Source organism: Rhinatrema bivittatum, chromosome 1 (genome assembly GCF_901001135.1).
Source record: "Rhinatrema bivittatum chromosome 1, aRhiBiv1.1, whole genome shotgun sequence".
Taxonomy (NCBI): domain Eukaryota; kingdom Metazoa; phylum Chordata; class Amphibia; order Gymnophiona; family Rhinatrematidae; genus Rhinatrema; species Rhinatrema bivittatum.
In genome coordinates this window covers 342712757-342728673 of record NC_042615.1, presented here as the reverse complement: position 1 = coordinate 342728673, position 15917 = coordinate 342712757, and the positions used below count along the sequence as shown (strand labels likewise).

General features: G+C 44.5%; 1 protein-coding gene across 1 annotated transcript in view; it reads right to left on the bottom strand.

Moving 5' to 3' along the window:
• Nucleotides 1-13232, bottom strand: part of SLC10A6 (solute carrier family 10 member 6) — a 55522-nt gene extending 42290 nt beyond the window's left edge. The window contains exons 1-2 of the mRNA XM_029599204.1: nucleotides 12734-13232; nucleotides 10650-10768 (exon numbers count right to left, since the gene is read on the bottom strand). Of these exons, the coding sequence (XP_029455064.1) occupies nucleotides 10650-10768; nucleotides 12734-13107 (493 nt within the window). The 5' untranslated portion in view covers nucleotides 13108-13232. The remainder of the gene's footprint in view (nucleotides 1-10649; nucleotides 10769-12733) is intronic.
• Nucleotides 13233-15917: the final 2685 nt, after the last annotated feature.

The following is a 15917-nucleotide window of genomic DNA, read 5'->3' as shown; positions in this document are numbered from 1 at the left end:
AGGCTGCCAAAGACTGAGAAGAGGCAGAATCCCATTCTCCCACTTCTTTAAGTGTGCCGCCTTCAAAACACATGCGGCCAATGGGCTCTGTGCTGATCTTGTGCATCACGAGATCAACACAGAGGAAATGCTAACCCCCTGAATTTTGAACAGGGCAGGGCAGGCACATGAGATGCAACAGGTTCCTTCCTTTTCTTAGCTACAAGCAGCCTCCTGGATGATGGCTTTCAAGGACAGGAGCCTCGCCAGGGTAGCTTCCAATGCCGCCTTCTTGTGTATTGGACACAAAGATTCCACAAACCTGTCCGGAGGGAGGTGATGGAAGTCCAGATAATACCCCTCTCGGATGATGGCGAGGACCCACTGGTCTGACGTAATCTCGACCCATCTGGGGTAGAAGAGGGTTAACCTGCCTCCTATGGCTCCGTCTCCCGGATGGATCAGCTGATTCTCATTGGGAGGCGCGGCAGGGCCATGACCCCGAGCCGGCTCCCCTCTTATGCTGCTTGGTCCGAAAGGACTGGTTCCGGGCCGGAGGACGAGGTGCTTGGTAGCGACTCCTATGGAGAATGAAGCGCTGGGAGCTTCTACCTCTGGAGGGCCTTGAAAGGTGCGCTGGTTCCTTTTGAACCTATCTTCCAGCAGTCGAGGTACTGGAGAGGCGCCCCATGTGCTGGCTAGTTTATCCAGGTCGCTGCCGAACAGGAAAGAACCCCTAAAGGGCAGTCTGGTGAGGCGTGTCTTCGAAGGAGCATCGGCCGACCAATTCCGTATCCAAAGCTGCCTCCTGGCAGCTACGGAGGATGAGACCCCCTTTGCTGTCGTACGGACTAGGTCGGATGCTGCATCCGTGAGGAACGAGAGAGCTGACTCCATGTCTGCTGCCGGAGCATTGTTCCTGACCTGTGACAAACAGGAACGCGTCACCACTGTGCAGCAGGTGGCGATCCGCAAAGATAGAGCTGCCACCTCAAAAGTCTGTTTCAGGATGGCGTCCAGTCGTCGGTCATGAGGCTCTTTGAGGGCCGGCCCCCCCCCCCTCAACTGGAATGGTAGTGCGCTTGACCACAGCGCTAACCAAGGCATCCACCTGAGGGCACGCCAGCATCTCCTTGATTGCCGGTTCCAGGGGGTACATGCCCATCAGGGCCCGACCCCCTTTGAATGAGGCCGCTGGTGCAGCCCATTCCAAATCAATCAGTTGCTGTGCTGCTTGCAGGAAGGGAAATTGGTGTTGCTGGAGGATGAAGACCTTCCAGCAAAGGGTTCTGCGTAGAGGGCACCGTAGTGCTGGGACCTGTAATATCCAACTCCGCCAGGCACTGAGATACCAGGTCTGAGAGATCCGCCTCATGGTTCGATATGGCTCAATCTCCGAGGGAAGTTCCCCCTCCTCAGGGGGTTCGGACTCGTCCTCCGAGACATCAGGGTCTGCCTGAACCGGACTGCTCGGAGGCGGGTGCCCACAATAAGGGCGCGAAGGTCCAGGGGCAGGATCAGCTGGAGCAGCAGCAGCGGCAGCAGGGCCTGGACGGGAAGCTGATTGCATCTGTACAAAGGCATGGATCCCCTTAAAGAGATCCACCCAGGAAATGGAAGCGGTCTCTAGTCGTCGGGGTACCAGGTCCCCCGGGATCCCAGGTTGGTCGAGACTGCCCGCTAGATCCAGGGTGGCCCCTGGGGAACTGTCAGCAAACCTCGGTTGAGGCTGGTCCTGGCCCGAGGCTCCCACTGCCTCCTCACATTGGGCACAAAGAGAGTCTGGCTCTTCGCTGTGCGTGGCTCTAAGCTGGCATGCTGAGCAGAGGCCGAGAGCTTTTATGCCGGAATCAGGAGGCGCCGTCGCAGGGGACGCTGGGGCGTTCAGATGTTCCATCGCGGCTTGCGAATGTAGCACTGAAGAATATGCGCTTAATACAATATGCGTTCAATAATATGCGGCAGCAATATGCGCTCAATACAATATGCGCTCAATAATATGCGGCGGCAATATGCGCTTAATACACGTGCTGCCAATTCATCTTTAATACGTGAACTTAATCCATCCAGGAATATGGCATGTAGGCAGCCCAGGTCCCAGTGCAATTCTGAGGATAAGGTTCTGAATTCAATGACATATTCAGTCAGAGATCTGGAACCTTGTTGTAGATGCAGAAGTGTGGATCCAGTGACGATCCTGCGACCGGGGTCATCAAATACGGAGCGAAATAGGGTAAGGAAGCCTGTTAAATCATTGAGAATAGGGTCCATTCGCTCCCACAGGGGTGACGACCAGGCTAAAGCTTTCCCGTCCAGGAGGGATAAGATGTACGTAGTTTTGGACATTACATCTGGAAAATACGCAGGTTGCAAAGAAAACTGCATGCTGCACTGGTTCAAAAAGCCCCTAATAACAAGGGGTCACCTGCGAAGCAAAGGGGTGCTGGTAAGGGCACTGGAGGCCAGAACGGCAACGGCTGGGAAACAGCACTTGGCTTGGCAGGTGTCAAGGCAGAGTCCAGCCGACAGTTTAATTGGTTGATGGCGTTAGCCAGATTTTCTATTTCTAATACCTTCTGTTGCTCTGAGATTCGCTGGGCCAGGCCAGGGATGGCCTGAATCGCTGAGACCTGTGCCGGGTCCATGGAGTTAGCAATCTGTTATGACTTGTAGGTGTATGGGCCCTTGGGCCACGGTGAGAGATGGTACCACCCAAATGGGAGGAGCACTGTGAGGCTCACCGCTGGTAGGCGTGGTCTCAGCGGATGTCAGACACAGTTGTGGAACAGAGTCTTTATTATAGAGGTAGAAAGGCACAGCCCGCGGAGCAGGGAGTGCAGGAGAAAGTAAACAGAACAGAGCAGAGGGGGATACCCAGGAGGGAGATACCTCAGATGTGAAGATCCGGTAGTGGCCCGCAAAGCGGGATACGCCGATGAAGTCTCTGTGTAGTGGTGATGCAGTAGTGGCCTGCAGCGCAGGATACACCGGAACAGTCCCACAATGAGGTAAACGGTGGAGGTACTCACCGAGTTGTAGTTCCAGCAGAGGTCCTGGGGACAGGAACAGACAGCGGACTAGGCAGAAGGCCTTCCAAGGAGCAGATAGCCAGAGACAAGGAAGGGCCCCCGAGGAGCGGTTACCTAGAGCGTCTCGCTAAAGTGTAGAAGCTGTAAAAGGAAGTCAGTAAGATGAGCGGAATTCAGCAACGAGGGAACTCCTTGCTAACTCTTCAGTAGGCAGGGCTGGTCAGCTTAAGTACAGCAGGGTGAACACGTCATCCGGAGGGGACGCCCCCGAGGTTCCTGCCATGACATGTTTAAGACTGACCTGTGTGTGCATGTGTGTGCCTATGTAATCCAGAAGGCAAGATGGAGGTCACAGCACCCACGCTGTCCCGGGAATGCCAGGAAGGTCGGCTATAGCTGGCAGAAGCCACCATTCTACCCATAGGTGACAAGGCAGGAAAGAAAGAGGTGAGCATCAGTGGTCGCAGCCGTCTGCGACCGACAGGCGTAACACATTTTTTAATTATTAGATGTTTTATTCATCAGAGGTTTTGAAATATTTTATTGATGTTTGGAAAATAGAACAAATTTATGCACGTTTTTTTAAATTATTAGATGTTTGTTGGCTATGCTGATATTTATTCTTTTTATTAGCATGATTTTAATATTTTGAATACATTTATTGCTTGATGTTTTGCGAGGAATAATTATACAATCGAGCTTTTGATTTCCAGTACAGTTATTGTTGGCATGTTTCTATTTTGTATTTGCTGCAGATTTGTCTGTATTTTAAAGGCCCAGTTCTTGTGTAACTTGAATTCTTGCTGTGAAAATGATGGTACTTATCATTACTGGCTTTTACGGCATTATAATCCTCTCTTCCTCATTTCTATTTTAAACAGAAGTTTGTTCTTTATTAATCTCATTTGTATGCAGAAAATGATTTTGAATATTCTTTCATAAAATATGTTTTGCATTCACATATTTTATTGTAACTGCTGTTGGTAGATTGGGCGATTATTTTAAGGGATGGAGTTAGCTAATTTTCCCTCTAAGGATTGGGTTGCTGTGAGTAGAAAATGGATAGGCTTTTTGCATCAAAGAAAGTAGTTCTCACAAGTTAATGTAGGAGGGTGGACTATGTTCAAGGGCACCTGGCAGCAGCAAGGTTTCTGGAGCACCATCAACTTCAGCAGTCACTCCACTCCCCTGGTATGATGTAACCCCCTTGGAGTTGCTGCCCTGTGCACACCATCCCACCAACTCCACAAATGTTTTGTTAACTTTGGCCAAAGTGTGGTATATGTGTGCACACTTAGCTCCTCTCTGTAGTCTTCTTTTGTTGTACAATGTCTTCTAGTTCTTTTATTCTATCTCTGTTGATGATCTCATATTTTCCTGGATTTCCAGCGAATAACTGTACTCCCTAATCTTTAATAAAATCAAGAAGAGATACGGACTTCCTGTACCAGAGTTGTCTTCCAAAATTTCTAAAAATGAAAAAGTGTTACCTTCTCTATCTAGAATACCTTGAGACTGTTTTTTTTCTAGTGTTAAAACAAAAAATAACTGTTGTCGAGTCCCTAGATTCTATTCCCTTTAAATGTAGGTTATTCCACAAATCTTTATTTCCCAAGAAATTCTCTTATTTTGGGTAATCTTTAACTCAAAATAGTTATTCTCTCAAACTTTCAGTTTCTAAATTGGATTTTCACTGATACTGTGTTCCTCTCTCTTTAGACTTTGGTTTTTGTCCCTCATTCTTGAATCTCTCAGTGGTCACTGACAGCTGCTGTAGCTTTTAGACATTCAGTTTGCTCACAGAAAGTTTTGTTTGGCTCCTTGACTGGCAATCCCACCAGTAAGGAAGATGCCCAGATCAATTTTCCTTTTTAGTCAAATAATGTTTGCTCAAGGTTATCACACTTCAGCACTTTTCAGTCAATTATTCTTTCTATAATGCTACAACTAAATTCCCCAGAACGTAATTATGTTAATACTGTCTGTAAGTTTGCTCATAGGACAGGTTTTATCCAGAAAGGGATTTGTGAAGTATCAATTTTGCAAAGAGAATATATCTATTAAATATTCTTTTTTCAAATTTTTAAATATTCTGTCAATTACTTTCACTTTCCTCACTCAAACTTCTAGAAATGAATCAGAAAATTTAATTTCCCTGGAGTCCATATTCCAATGCTACTTAGCCAGATAAGTCACTTAGACTAAATAATTAGCTGGATGAGTAGTGGGCAGGCAGTGGGTATAATTGGGTGGCACTACCTTTCCAACTACCTGTTTCATGAAGGATTTTTCCTATAGACACAAAATGGGAGAGAAACCTTAATGAATCTGACACTTAAGGGTAGATTTTAAAAGGGCTGTTTGTGTGCCCATAAAGGTGCATATCTTGTCGCACACAAAAATATGTGCTATTTTATAATCTATGGGCCGGATTTTAAGAGTTACGCGGAGGCGTAGATTTATGCGCGCAAAATTCTATGCCCAATTTTATAACATGCACGTGCAGCCTAAACCGCCCCCAGCCCTACCTAAACCCCCCTCCCCACCTTTGTTAAAGAAGTTGCGCCTGCCTCCAGGCAGGCTTAGGTTGCGTGTGCCTGCCAAGTGCCGGCGTGAGATCCCCCAGCCTAGAGGCCCTACGGAGGCCTCTGGCCATGCCCCCGCCCCGCCCCGGGACATACGCGCGTCCTGGGCCTTGCGCAGGTTGCCGGGCCTATGCAAAATAGGCTCGGCGCACGTAACCCCCCTGCTCGCATAAATCCAGCTCGCTTTATGCGCGCAGGGCTTTTAAAATCTGGCCCTATGTGTGCAGGTTATAAAATACTCTTCATGTGCACATATGTTATGCATGCCACATTACTACAGCTCCTTGTTAGGTGCAGGAGTCTGGTGAACCTTGTGGGAGAGACAGAGAGTCCTCTTTATTGGAGTCAGTCAGATACGCTATATATGAACCATTGAAAGGGGGCACTTTGATTCGGGATGAGTTTTCGGGAGGTGGGTTGGGGGCATGATGTTACAGACACATTCAGAGGTATACATTGTAAAATTGACATCCTTAAAGAATTTTTGATTTTGTAAGTGATAAAAATTCTAAAAAGAGGAGTTGATTTGTATACTGCAGCCTCTGCTAACTGCATTGTACAAATCAACTCCTTTATAAAATTACTTCCCAGTAAACAGGTCTCCTCTTTTGTTCCCTACTGGCCATTTTAAAAACAGTGCTGGTTCAACTGAAAGTGACCTCAGCTGAATCAACCCTATTTTAAAATGGCGAGTGGGGAAGGCAAGAGGAGCCTTTCTCCCAGGAAGGTAAGGATTGGGGAGGGGCGGGTGCAATGGAGGGAGTAAGTTAGTGGGGGGAGAGCCTGGGAAGATTTTTCAAAGAGTGCAAAGTGCACGGGTTGTTTTTACCTGCACACTTCACAGTAATTTTCAAAGCAAAATTCCCCATCTACTTTCCCTCTGAAAATTACCCTGGGGAAACTTCCTTTACACATTTTCACCTGGTAATATGTGTGGGCATTTTTACATATATACTTTTTACAATCAAAAGTTGTGTGTAAGCCAGAACCCCTCTCCATCTTTACGCTGGGAAAGCCGTGTGCACTTTTACCCATCTATCTATCAGGCAGGCAAAGCACTGCTTTACTCACGGAAACGGCATTTAAAATTTCCCTCGCTATGGTCAATTTATAAGCAGCTAGATGATAATAAAATGCCATACACTTGGAGGTCCATATTCGGCGCATTTGTATGGCTAAGGGCCTGATTCACTAAGGCATTTATCTCATTCTGTGTCGATGGGAAAATGCCTGGATGAATCAGGCCCTAAGTTTGGCACTTGGCTGGACAAAGATCAGGATATGAAAATAAATCCCACTTGTCTGACCACCCCTGATCCAGCCAGATAAGTTTTTAGCTGGATGAAAACGTTATCTGTCTCTCTCTGAAGCAGCATTTCGGGGCAGAGTGGCATTATCTGGCTGAGTCAGTACCATAAAGTGAATTTTCAGCTGGCTTATAGTCCTGCCTTTCCAAGAGAAATTGGAACTACAAGTCCATGAGGGAAAGGGAACTGAACTGGCTTTCAAGCTTGACTTGGGTCAAGTGACAGTCCTAGATGATTACAAATTGCTGAAATGTAAGTACTGTGAAATGTTGTGAAAGTGTGTATGTTACTATGGTGGTAGCCATGAACAAAAGCAAACATTGACTCAGCTACCAAAAGACTTAAGAAACCAGTCAATCACTTTAAATAAATGTGAAAAAAGACACTCATATACTCATCAGAACTCAGGGTAGCCCCACCTTCCCAGAGTTATGATTATTAGCTCCCCAAAAAGAGTCCAGTGTTTAAAATTACTGTTTAATGTCTCTTCTTTTTTTTGAAACTTTTTATGTTTGTATACTTGCTAATTTTGGGAAGCCTTGAATTAAACATTTTTATTGCTCTCACCCAAAGTCTTAAAAGGAAAATATTTCTTCAAGTGTGTAAGTGGCAGCCCCATTTGTTCAGATCATTGTTGGGATAGGAACATGCAATTTTTGTGAAACTTCACTTCATGCAGCATAAATTTCTGCAGAGTTTTGGCAGCGTGCTAATGACAGGCATCACCGCACATATAACTATACTTTACTGGGATAAACTTTCTCTTCGGGATCCCAAATGGCTTTGAGGTGCTTAAACCCAGTTTCTCGTGCAGCTAATTGTCGGGCCGATACAGTAAGGTGCGGTAGAAAGAGGTACGTTAGTGCCCAGTGCACCCGCGTATGTGTGCACTCTTCCATGCTGATAATCCATGGCATAAAATACCCACATTAGCAACAAGCCTACTGCACACATCTATTTTTTTAAATTGAAATCATGTGCATAGTTTTCAACTGTGCCACTGAAATGCCGCCCCATCTTTCTATGCGGCCATAAGTAAGCATGTATGTTCCAATAGCTAAAAATGAACTTGGCTGGATAGGGCTGATTTAGAAGGGTAAACTCTTTCTGCCAACGCAAAAGTGTTAGGTTGAGAGGTAGGACAAGAGGCGTGCAGAAGAGAAATATTTTAATGAGAAAACAGGAAATAAAGTAAACAAGGAACAGCTAAAATGTCAGCACCTTTAGATGAATGCCAGGCGCAGTTTCAAGTGGTAGAATGTCAGTCTGCTAGCATTCCAACCAACTCAGACTTACTGCTTATTTAGCTTTATATAATAGTACTGTAACTCTTTCTTGGTGGATGATACATATTAAAAGTCATAAAAGAACTTGTAACTGGGGCTGTTCTCGCAATTCTCATTCCACTTTCCTGAAGCCCCAGGGTGTGGATCTTTTCTGTATAACCTTCTTGGCCCAGGCAGTAGTGTTCTCCCGTATGTGTGTGTGTGTGTGTGTGTGTGTGTGTGTGTGTGTGTGTGTGTTATCATAGCTCTTTGGGGCAGTGATACTTACAAACCATGCAGAGCTCACTGGATGGTGTTCAAATTAAAGTTTATTGTAATTCCTCTTAAAAGAATCACTAGACGCAAAACATGAAGTGTCCAGTTACTTTCAGTGCTCCCAGATTTACATGAGACAGGATTCGAATGCTCTCTAATTCTCTGGAAATGTCCCTCTAACCAGGGGCTTGGAATATGGATAACCTCCATGGTAAGGAAAGAGGATTATCCCTAGGTGGCTGAGGAACCCTAACAGTGACTGGATCCCTTCTTACAGTACCTGAGGTCCACATTGAATCCCGAACTTCACCTGGCAGAGTGCTGTGTCCCGGGGTGGAATCTCTGGTTGGGGATCTCCTGATGCTTCTCCCTTGATGATTCCTCTTCCAAAGTCAGCAAACAATCTCCCGGGAGGAAAGGCTTGTGCTGGAAACAGCTATCAAAGTCTCCAGGGTGGGAGAAAAGGAGAGGGACAGAAAAATTCTCCCGTTCCCCAATGGTGGAAAAATACAACTTGAAACAGGATCTCTTCTCACACTGGGGCGGATTTTAAAAAGCATTTACATGCGTAAATCTGGGTTTTACGCATGTAAATGCACTTTACTCGAGTAAGTGGGCTTTTGAAAATTGCTACAATATATGCCATTGAATCGTCCATAGGATTTATTCGCATAAGTGCACTTTACGTGAGTAAATGGCTTTTGAAAATTGCTACAATAGTAGTTACATTTATGCGCGTAACTCCTTTGAAAATTACCCCCACTGGGTGCTGCGACCTCCTCTTATGCTGGTCAAAAAGGCATACAGTCCCTCCTGACTACTCTGGGCAGGGGTTTCAGCCTGCCAGCAATGGGACAGGTCAAAACTGCAGAGAACCTGGAAAAATTGTAAAAAGCTTCTTGAATAACCCTCTTCTTTCCAGCCCTATTAAAAGAACTGGCAAGGAATGTGCCTCTCTGCTCCTATGTCAGACGAGTGAGCCTAACTCAGGGCAGACATGAAACACAACCTTCCCTCCTGAAAGTAAACTACATCTGCCCTGCTCTTACCTAATCTAGACCCCTTTGTGCCTAAGGGATGTCCAATTCCGGTCAAACTCTGGGGGAGATGCTGTAATGAATGGTTTGTTCCTCTACAGCTGACCACCCAAGAGCTGGGGTTAGGGACATCTGGTGGAGACCCCAAGGGGGTCTCTACAGTAAAAATCTACTAACAGTAATCCTTTGGAGATGCTTCTCATGGAAATTTGTCTTTCCTATAGTAATCTTTAGAATCTAGTTGATTTGTAAAAATATCAATCTAGGCCAATTTCAATTCACTTTCATTAGTCAATCAATCGATTAATTGTTCTGTGGAAGTACGTGCCCTATGACAAAACTGACCACTGCTCTTGGTTAACAGAGAAGTAAACATATAGAAGAGGTGGACAGATACGCACAATGTAGCTCACCTGGTCTGCCCACTTGTTTCAAGGCGTTTTACAAACGTGTCACTCATATCATTATAAATAGAACATTTCACTTATCGCTTGACTCTGGATAGGCGTCAGTTCCCTTTGAGTTCAGTGATTATTTTCTGATATTTATATATTTATTTATAAACTTTTTTTATACCGATATTCATGGGTACATCATGCCAGTTTACAATATAATTACAGGAGAAAAGTACAAAAAACCAGGGTGTGGGGAGGGGAGCAGCTAGGAAGATAGAAGGGGTGAGTGAAGAGAGGGAAAAACACAGGACAGAGAGAAGAAAAAGAGGAACAGTACCAGAAGGACAGAAAGGTACCGAGATGGGAGAAACAATATTTAAAGATGAACATTAAATATTATGTTGCAAATTATACATTAAAAAATGTACTATATGTAACATTATAGCCTATATAGGCAATGAGAGCTTGTTAAGTTGCAGTCTGAGGATCTGGTGAGAGAGTTAAGTTCCCCTGTGCCACTGAATATTGCTAGGGTGAGTCTGCTTTTAAACAGGTCTGATTTACTAAGATTATTTCCCCAGTCTGTGTCTATGGGGATAAAACAGCTTAGTTAAATCAGATCCTTAGTAGCACAAGCACAGAGAAAAAAATGACTGCTAGAAGACATCCCCATCACCAACGGCAGATCAAATGATCTGGCCTTTCATGTTTGGAAAAGTCACATTTTAAATTAAATATTCACAAAAACCCTCAAATAAAAAAACGAAGGAATGTACCTATGTTGTAATAGGGAATATTAATACTGTTTGCCAGTTCCCAAGATCGAGAGTAGAGAAAGAGACAGAGCGGCATCATTCCCAAAGCGAGGATAGTTGAACAGGACGTCATTGAAAGGCTGAAAATTCAAACAAATAAAAAAAAAAACAAGGATGAAGAGATCGGCAATGACAATGAAGGCAACATTAGGCGAAGACATTAGCTGAGGCTCAAGAACTCATACAGTTCTGTGGAGCTGATGCAAGAGACTGTCAAATGCAAGCAAGTAACTGGGAACTGTCAGTTCCCAGGGTAAAACAAATAGTAACTAGCGTCTTGATTTTGGCATTTAAAAAAGTAAGTAGGGCAGTTGCATGACTGTAGGTCATTAAAAAACAAACAAACAGATCCGTTATGAAGACTAAGGATTCAGATTTAGAAAACTTTTATCGGTATGACAATTTGTATTCACATCACCAAAATAATAAACAGGGAGGGTGAGTTTCAAAGTCATTACCACAGGTAAAACAGGGCTTTCCTCATGGGAATGAGCTTTTTGAAAATTGCCCATCCTGTCTGCACATACGTTTACCTGCAGTAGAGGGAAGGCGTTCTTGGGGGTGAGATTGGGAGCACAGTTTTGGAATTTCTGTGCATAGTTTTGAAAATCCGAACGTGTGAGCTTGTTTTTGCTTAGAAAAATGACCCACATAAACCAGCAGGTGTAAATGTGGGCAGGTACTTTTCCTTCAGCAATTTTCAAAGTGAAAAGCCCGTGTGTCCCTCCATGTAGAAAATGAGTGCAAAGTTCAAAGGCAAAACTTTGCAGATATGAGGCCAGTCTGAGAAGTGTCCCCAAAGTGGTTAAATGCAACACTTCTCTGTTAACCAGGGTTGCACATTTGTTTTACCTGAAGGGATAAAATGCGACAAATGAGTCGCATCGACTCGTTTGAAAATTTTTGGATATTTTCAAATCGGGGAAATCGAGTGTGCTATGTGCCAAGACCAGTTTCACCAGTTCATGCACCAGTTCACCCATTGTAGAGTTAGGTCCTCCAAATCTCTCTGGTTTAATAGCTTGCATTCCCCCAAGTTATCCCAGACCCTTTAAACACCTCAGGACTGGCCTTTTCTTGTTGTTTTTTTACACTTTCACCTCCTCCATTGCAGAGGTAAAGATATGTTGCACACACATCTCTTGGCCCCGCCCTGGCATGTCCATGCCCCACCCATGCCATGCCCCCCATATCATGTCCCTTTTTGATTCTGAGTGAGATGTGCTTGCAGCAGGAGATATGGGCGCATGTGGGCGGCTTTACAATACAGCGAGTGCGTGTAAGCCGTACATGAGTGCTCGTCTCCCTATTTTGGTGCTTGCCGGGCTTTTAAAATTCACCTTTTATTTTTTAAGTAGATAGGAAAAGTATGTGCTTGCTTTTAATGCAGTGCATGTATTCACATGTAAGCCTACGTACGTGCATATGCTGAGGGGTTAAGATACACTTATTTTTATAAAACACACATATATCATACACACAGATTATGAAATACTGTGGTAAAACTGTGCACAGCCATATACACGTATATATGCCTTGGAAGTAAATTCCAAAAGCAGGGTTCAATGGCATAAAATGATCTCTCCCTTGCAATCAGGTCTTGCACGCTGAAGGTATATTAAGCTGTTTCATTGTATTTGACTAAGGAATCTTTTCCTGCTTTTTCTGTTTCATTGTAAACCGGCATGATTTGTATTTAATGCAAGAATGTCGGTATATAAAAGTTAAAAATAAATAAATAAATAAGATTATCCAAGGGAGGTTCTCAGAAAGATAATCAAAGAGCCACTGGTTGAGAGTTTTGCTGTCTGGTGAATACCTTTCACACATATATATATAGTAACCCATCTTGAAGGGCCCCAACCAATTGCATGAATGAAAGACGGGGCCGCAGCTCAAAAGGTTGGTTCACCCCTGCACTACGGGTAAAGATATCTAAGGCATAAGAGTGTGACAACTGAGTCATTTTACAAACTTAAAAAGTCTTTCTTTTCTTTTTTTTTTTAAATGAAACTGGAAACGTAACAAGGAAGATGTAATGTTACCTGAGGTCCATGTCGCCATCAACCCAGAAGGTGAAAATATTAGACATTGAACCTCCAGGACAGCAGCCCATGATGAGAATGGCGATGGCTTGAGCTGGCTTCACGGAGAAAGCGATGGCTAAGAGGTAGGCTGCCAGAGGCATAATCCCAAACTGGCACATCAGCCCCACGCCAATCCCCCAGGGTCTACGGAGGTGAGACCACAGCTTCCCCGCTTCTACAATACAGCCCAGTGAAAACACCACCAGGGCCAGCATGACAGACAACGTCACACTGAAAACTAAGGACAGAGTATCATTTCCCAGGCCTTGTTCTTCCAAACCCCCAGTCTCATTGCAAGGGCAAGATGTAATATTTGTGCCGTTGGCCGACATCTTGATCCTTCTTTCCTTTTTAGAGCTGCTCACTCGGTTCCCCGCGGGCTGCCGGCACCAAGGCTGCTTTTGTAGTGCCTGCCAGCTGCCCACGTAGCTTCCCACAAATTGCTGACTCAAGAGACGGTAACAATGAGTGCTTGTTTCTACGGATTACTATCATAAGTAATCTTATTCTAATTAAATTCCCAGAACTACTGTTATTATTCAGAAGGAATCCTGCCGCACTAACAACTCAGACGCATGTTTGAAGTATTTTGCTTTTTAACTTCCATGGGTAAACATTAATGGTTTACTCCTGTTTTAAAACTTTAAGGAAATTAGAAGAAAAGAAAAAAAAAACCATAACATTCCTTTGGCCAACTTGCCAGCACCAGCTGAAAGTGCACTGTAAAATATGATTCTGTACTTAAAGGATCACATAATTTAGAGGCTATGTTCTCTGTAAACTTTGCTAGAAAAGGGTAAATACCTGAGAGGTTAGATTTTTAGTAAAATATGATTGAACATGTTAACACTGTTCTATCCCAGCAACAATACTGATGAAAACCAGTCATGTTATATAGCAATCTATTCTATTCCCCGCAATTTCATTTATGCCTAAATCTTGTCAACTGGGTTAACCACACTGTGATCGTCTTTGAAGTGCCTTAAAATCTTAAATTAAATTAAATTGATATAGCTGTCATAAAACAATCAAGGTCTCTATTGCACCAGCAGTTTTCTATGTGATGCCATACACAGCGTAACAAATGCTATCCTGGAAAATTACTACTACTACTTAATATTTCCATAGCGCTACACAACATACGCAGCGTTGTACAAACATACAAAACACAGTCCCTGCTCAACAGAGCTTACAATCTAATAAGAACATAAGGATATAAGAAATTGCCATGCTGGGTCAGACCAAGGGTCCATCAAGCCCAGCATCTTGTTTCCAACAGAGGCTAAACCAGGCCACAAGAACCTGGCAATTATCCAAATACTAAGAAGATCCCATGCTACTGATGCCAGTAATAGCAGAGGCCATTCCCTAAGTCAACTTGATTAATAGCAGTTAAGAACATAAGAACATGCCATACTGGGTCAGACCAAGGGTCCATCAAGCCCAGCATCCTGTTTCCAACAGTGGCCAATCCAGGCCATAAGAACCTGGCAAGGAGCCAAAAACTAAGTCTATTCCATGCAACCATTGCTAATGGCAGTGGCTATTCTCTAAGTGAACTTAATAGCAGGTAATGGACTTCTCCTCCAAGAACTTATCCAATCCTTTTTTAAACACAGCTATACTAACTGCACTAACCACATCCTCTGGCAACAAATTCCAGAGTTTAATTGTGCGTTGAGTAAAAAAGAACTTTCTCCAATTAGTTTTAAATGTGCCCCATGGAGTGCCCCCTAGTCTTTCTCTTATCCGAAAGAGTAAATAACTGATTCACATCTACCCGTTCTAGACCTCTCATGATTTTAAAGACCTCTATCATATCCCCCCTCAGCCGTCTCTTCTCCAAGCTGAAAAGTCCTAACCTCTTTAGTCTTTCCTCATAGGGGAGCAGTTCCATCCCCTTTATCATTTTGGTCACCCTTCTCTGTACCTTCTCCATCGCAATTATATCTTTTTTGAGATGCGGCGACCAGAATTGTACACAGTATTCAAGGTGTGGTCTCACCATGGAGCGATACAGAGGCATTATGACATTTTCTATTTTATTAACCATTCCGCTCATATTAATTCCTAACATTCTGTTTGCTTTTTTGATGCTGCAGCACACTGAGACGATGATTTCCAAGTATTATCCACTATGACGCCTAGATCTTTTTCCTGGGTGGTAGCTCCTAATATGGAACCTAACATCGTGTAACTACAGCAAGGGTTATTTTTCCCTATATGCAACACCTTGCACTTGTCCACATTAAATTTCATCTGTCATTTGGATGCTCAATTTTCCAGTCTCACAAGGTCTTCCTGCAATTTATCACAATCCGCTTGTGATTTAACTACTCTGAATAATTTTGTATCATCTGCAAATTTGATAACCTCACTCGTCGTATTCCTTTCCAGATCATTTATAAATATATTGAAAAGCACCGGTCCAAGTACAGATGATGTGCCAGAAGTGGACCCTTGGCCCGAGGTGGGGTTGACACTACCCGCAGGGCAAGCCCTACGGGTCCCCACCATCAGTAGGCAGAGCTGGCTGATTGACAGAGGCCACTGGAGCTTCGCCAAATCCAGCCCTCGTTCCCCGCAGGTTGAGCCCTTAGGTACCAGGGCAGGCTGGTCTTAGGTGGGCCTCCATCCGAGGTCTTCCTGGACGTGGTGAAGGAATCAGCCAGAAGGCAGCAGCGGTAGCTTGGGTAGGAGGACAAGGTCAGATGAGGCAGAGACCCGGATGCCAAAGGAGAACAAGTAGCAAGACAGGTGGCACCCGAGCAACAGCTGGCCAAAGCCTGAGAGGCCAAGTCCAGAGTAGATTCATCTGAGGCGAAGACGATCAGACTTTGGTCTGGACAGGCGGCAAGCAAGGAGAAGCGGTAACATGGGCACAGGTCAAACAAGAGTCAGTCCGAGAATGGTCAGGCGAGACAAAGGTCAAACCAGGAATCAAACAGGAGTGTAGTAGGATGTAGTGGAGGTCAAGCCAGGAATCAATCAGTGGACAGGTCAGATGTAGCAGGGGTCAAGCCAGGTATCAGTCAGTAGCATGGTCAGATGAAGCAGAGGTCAAGCCAGGTATCAGTCAGTAACGAAGACAAAGCAGAGTAGACTCGGAACACAGGAACAGGGAAAGGAATGGATAACAGGA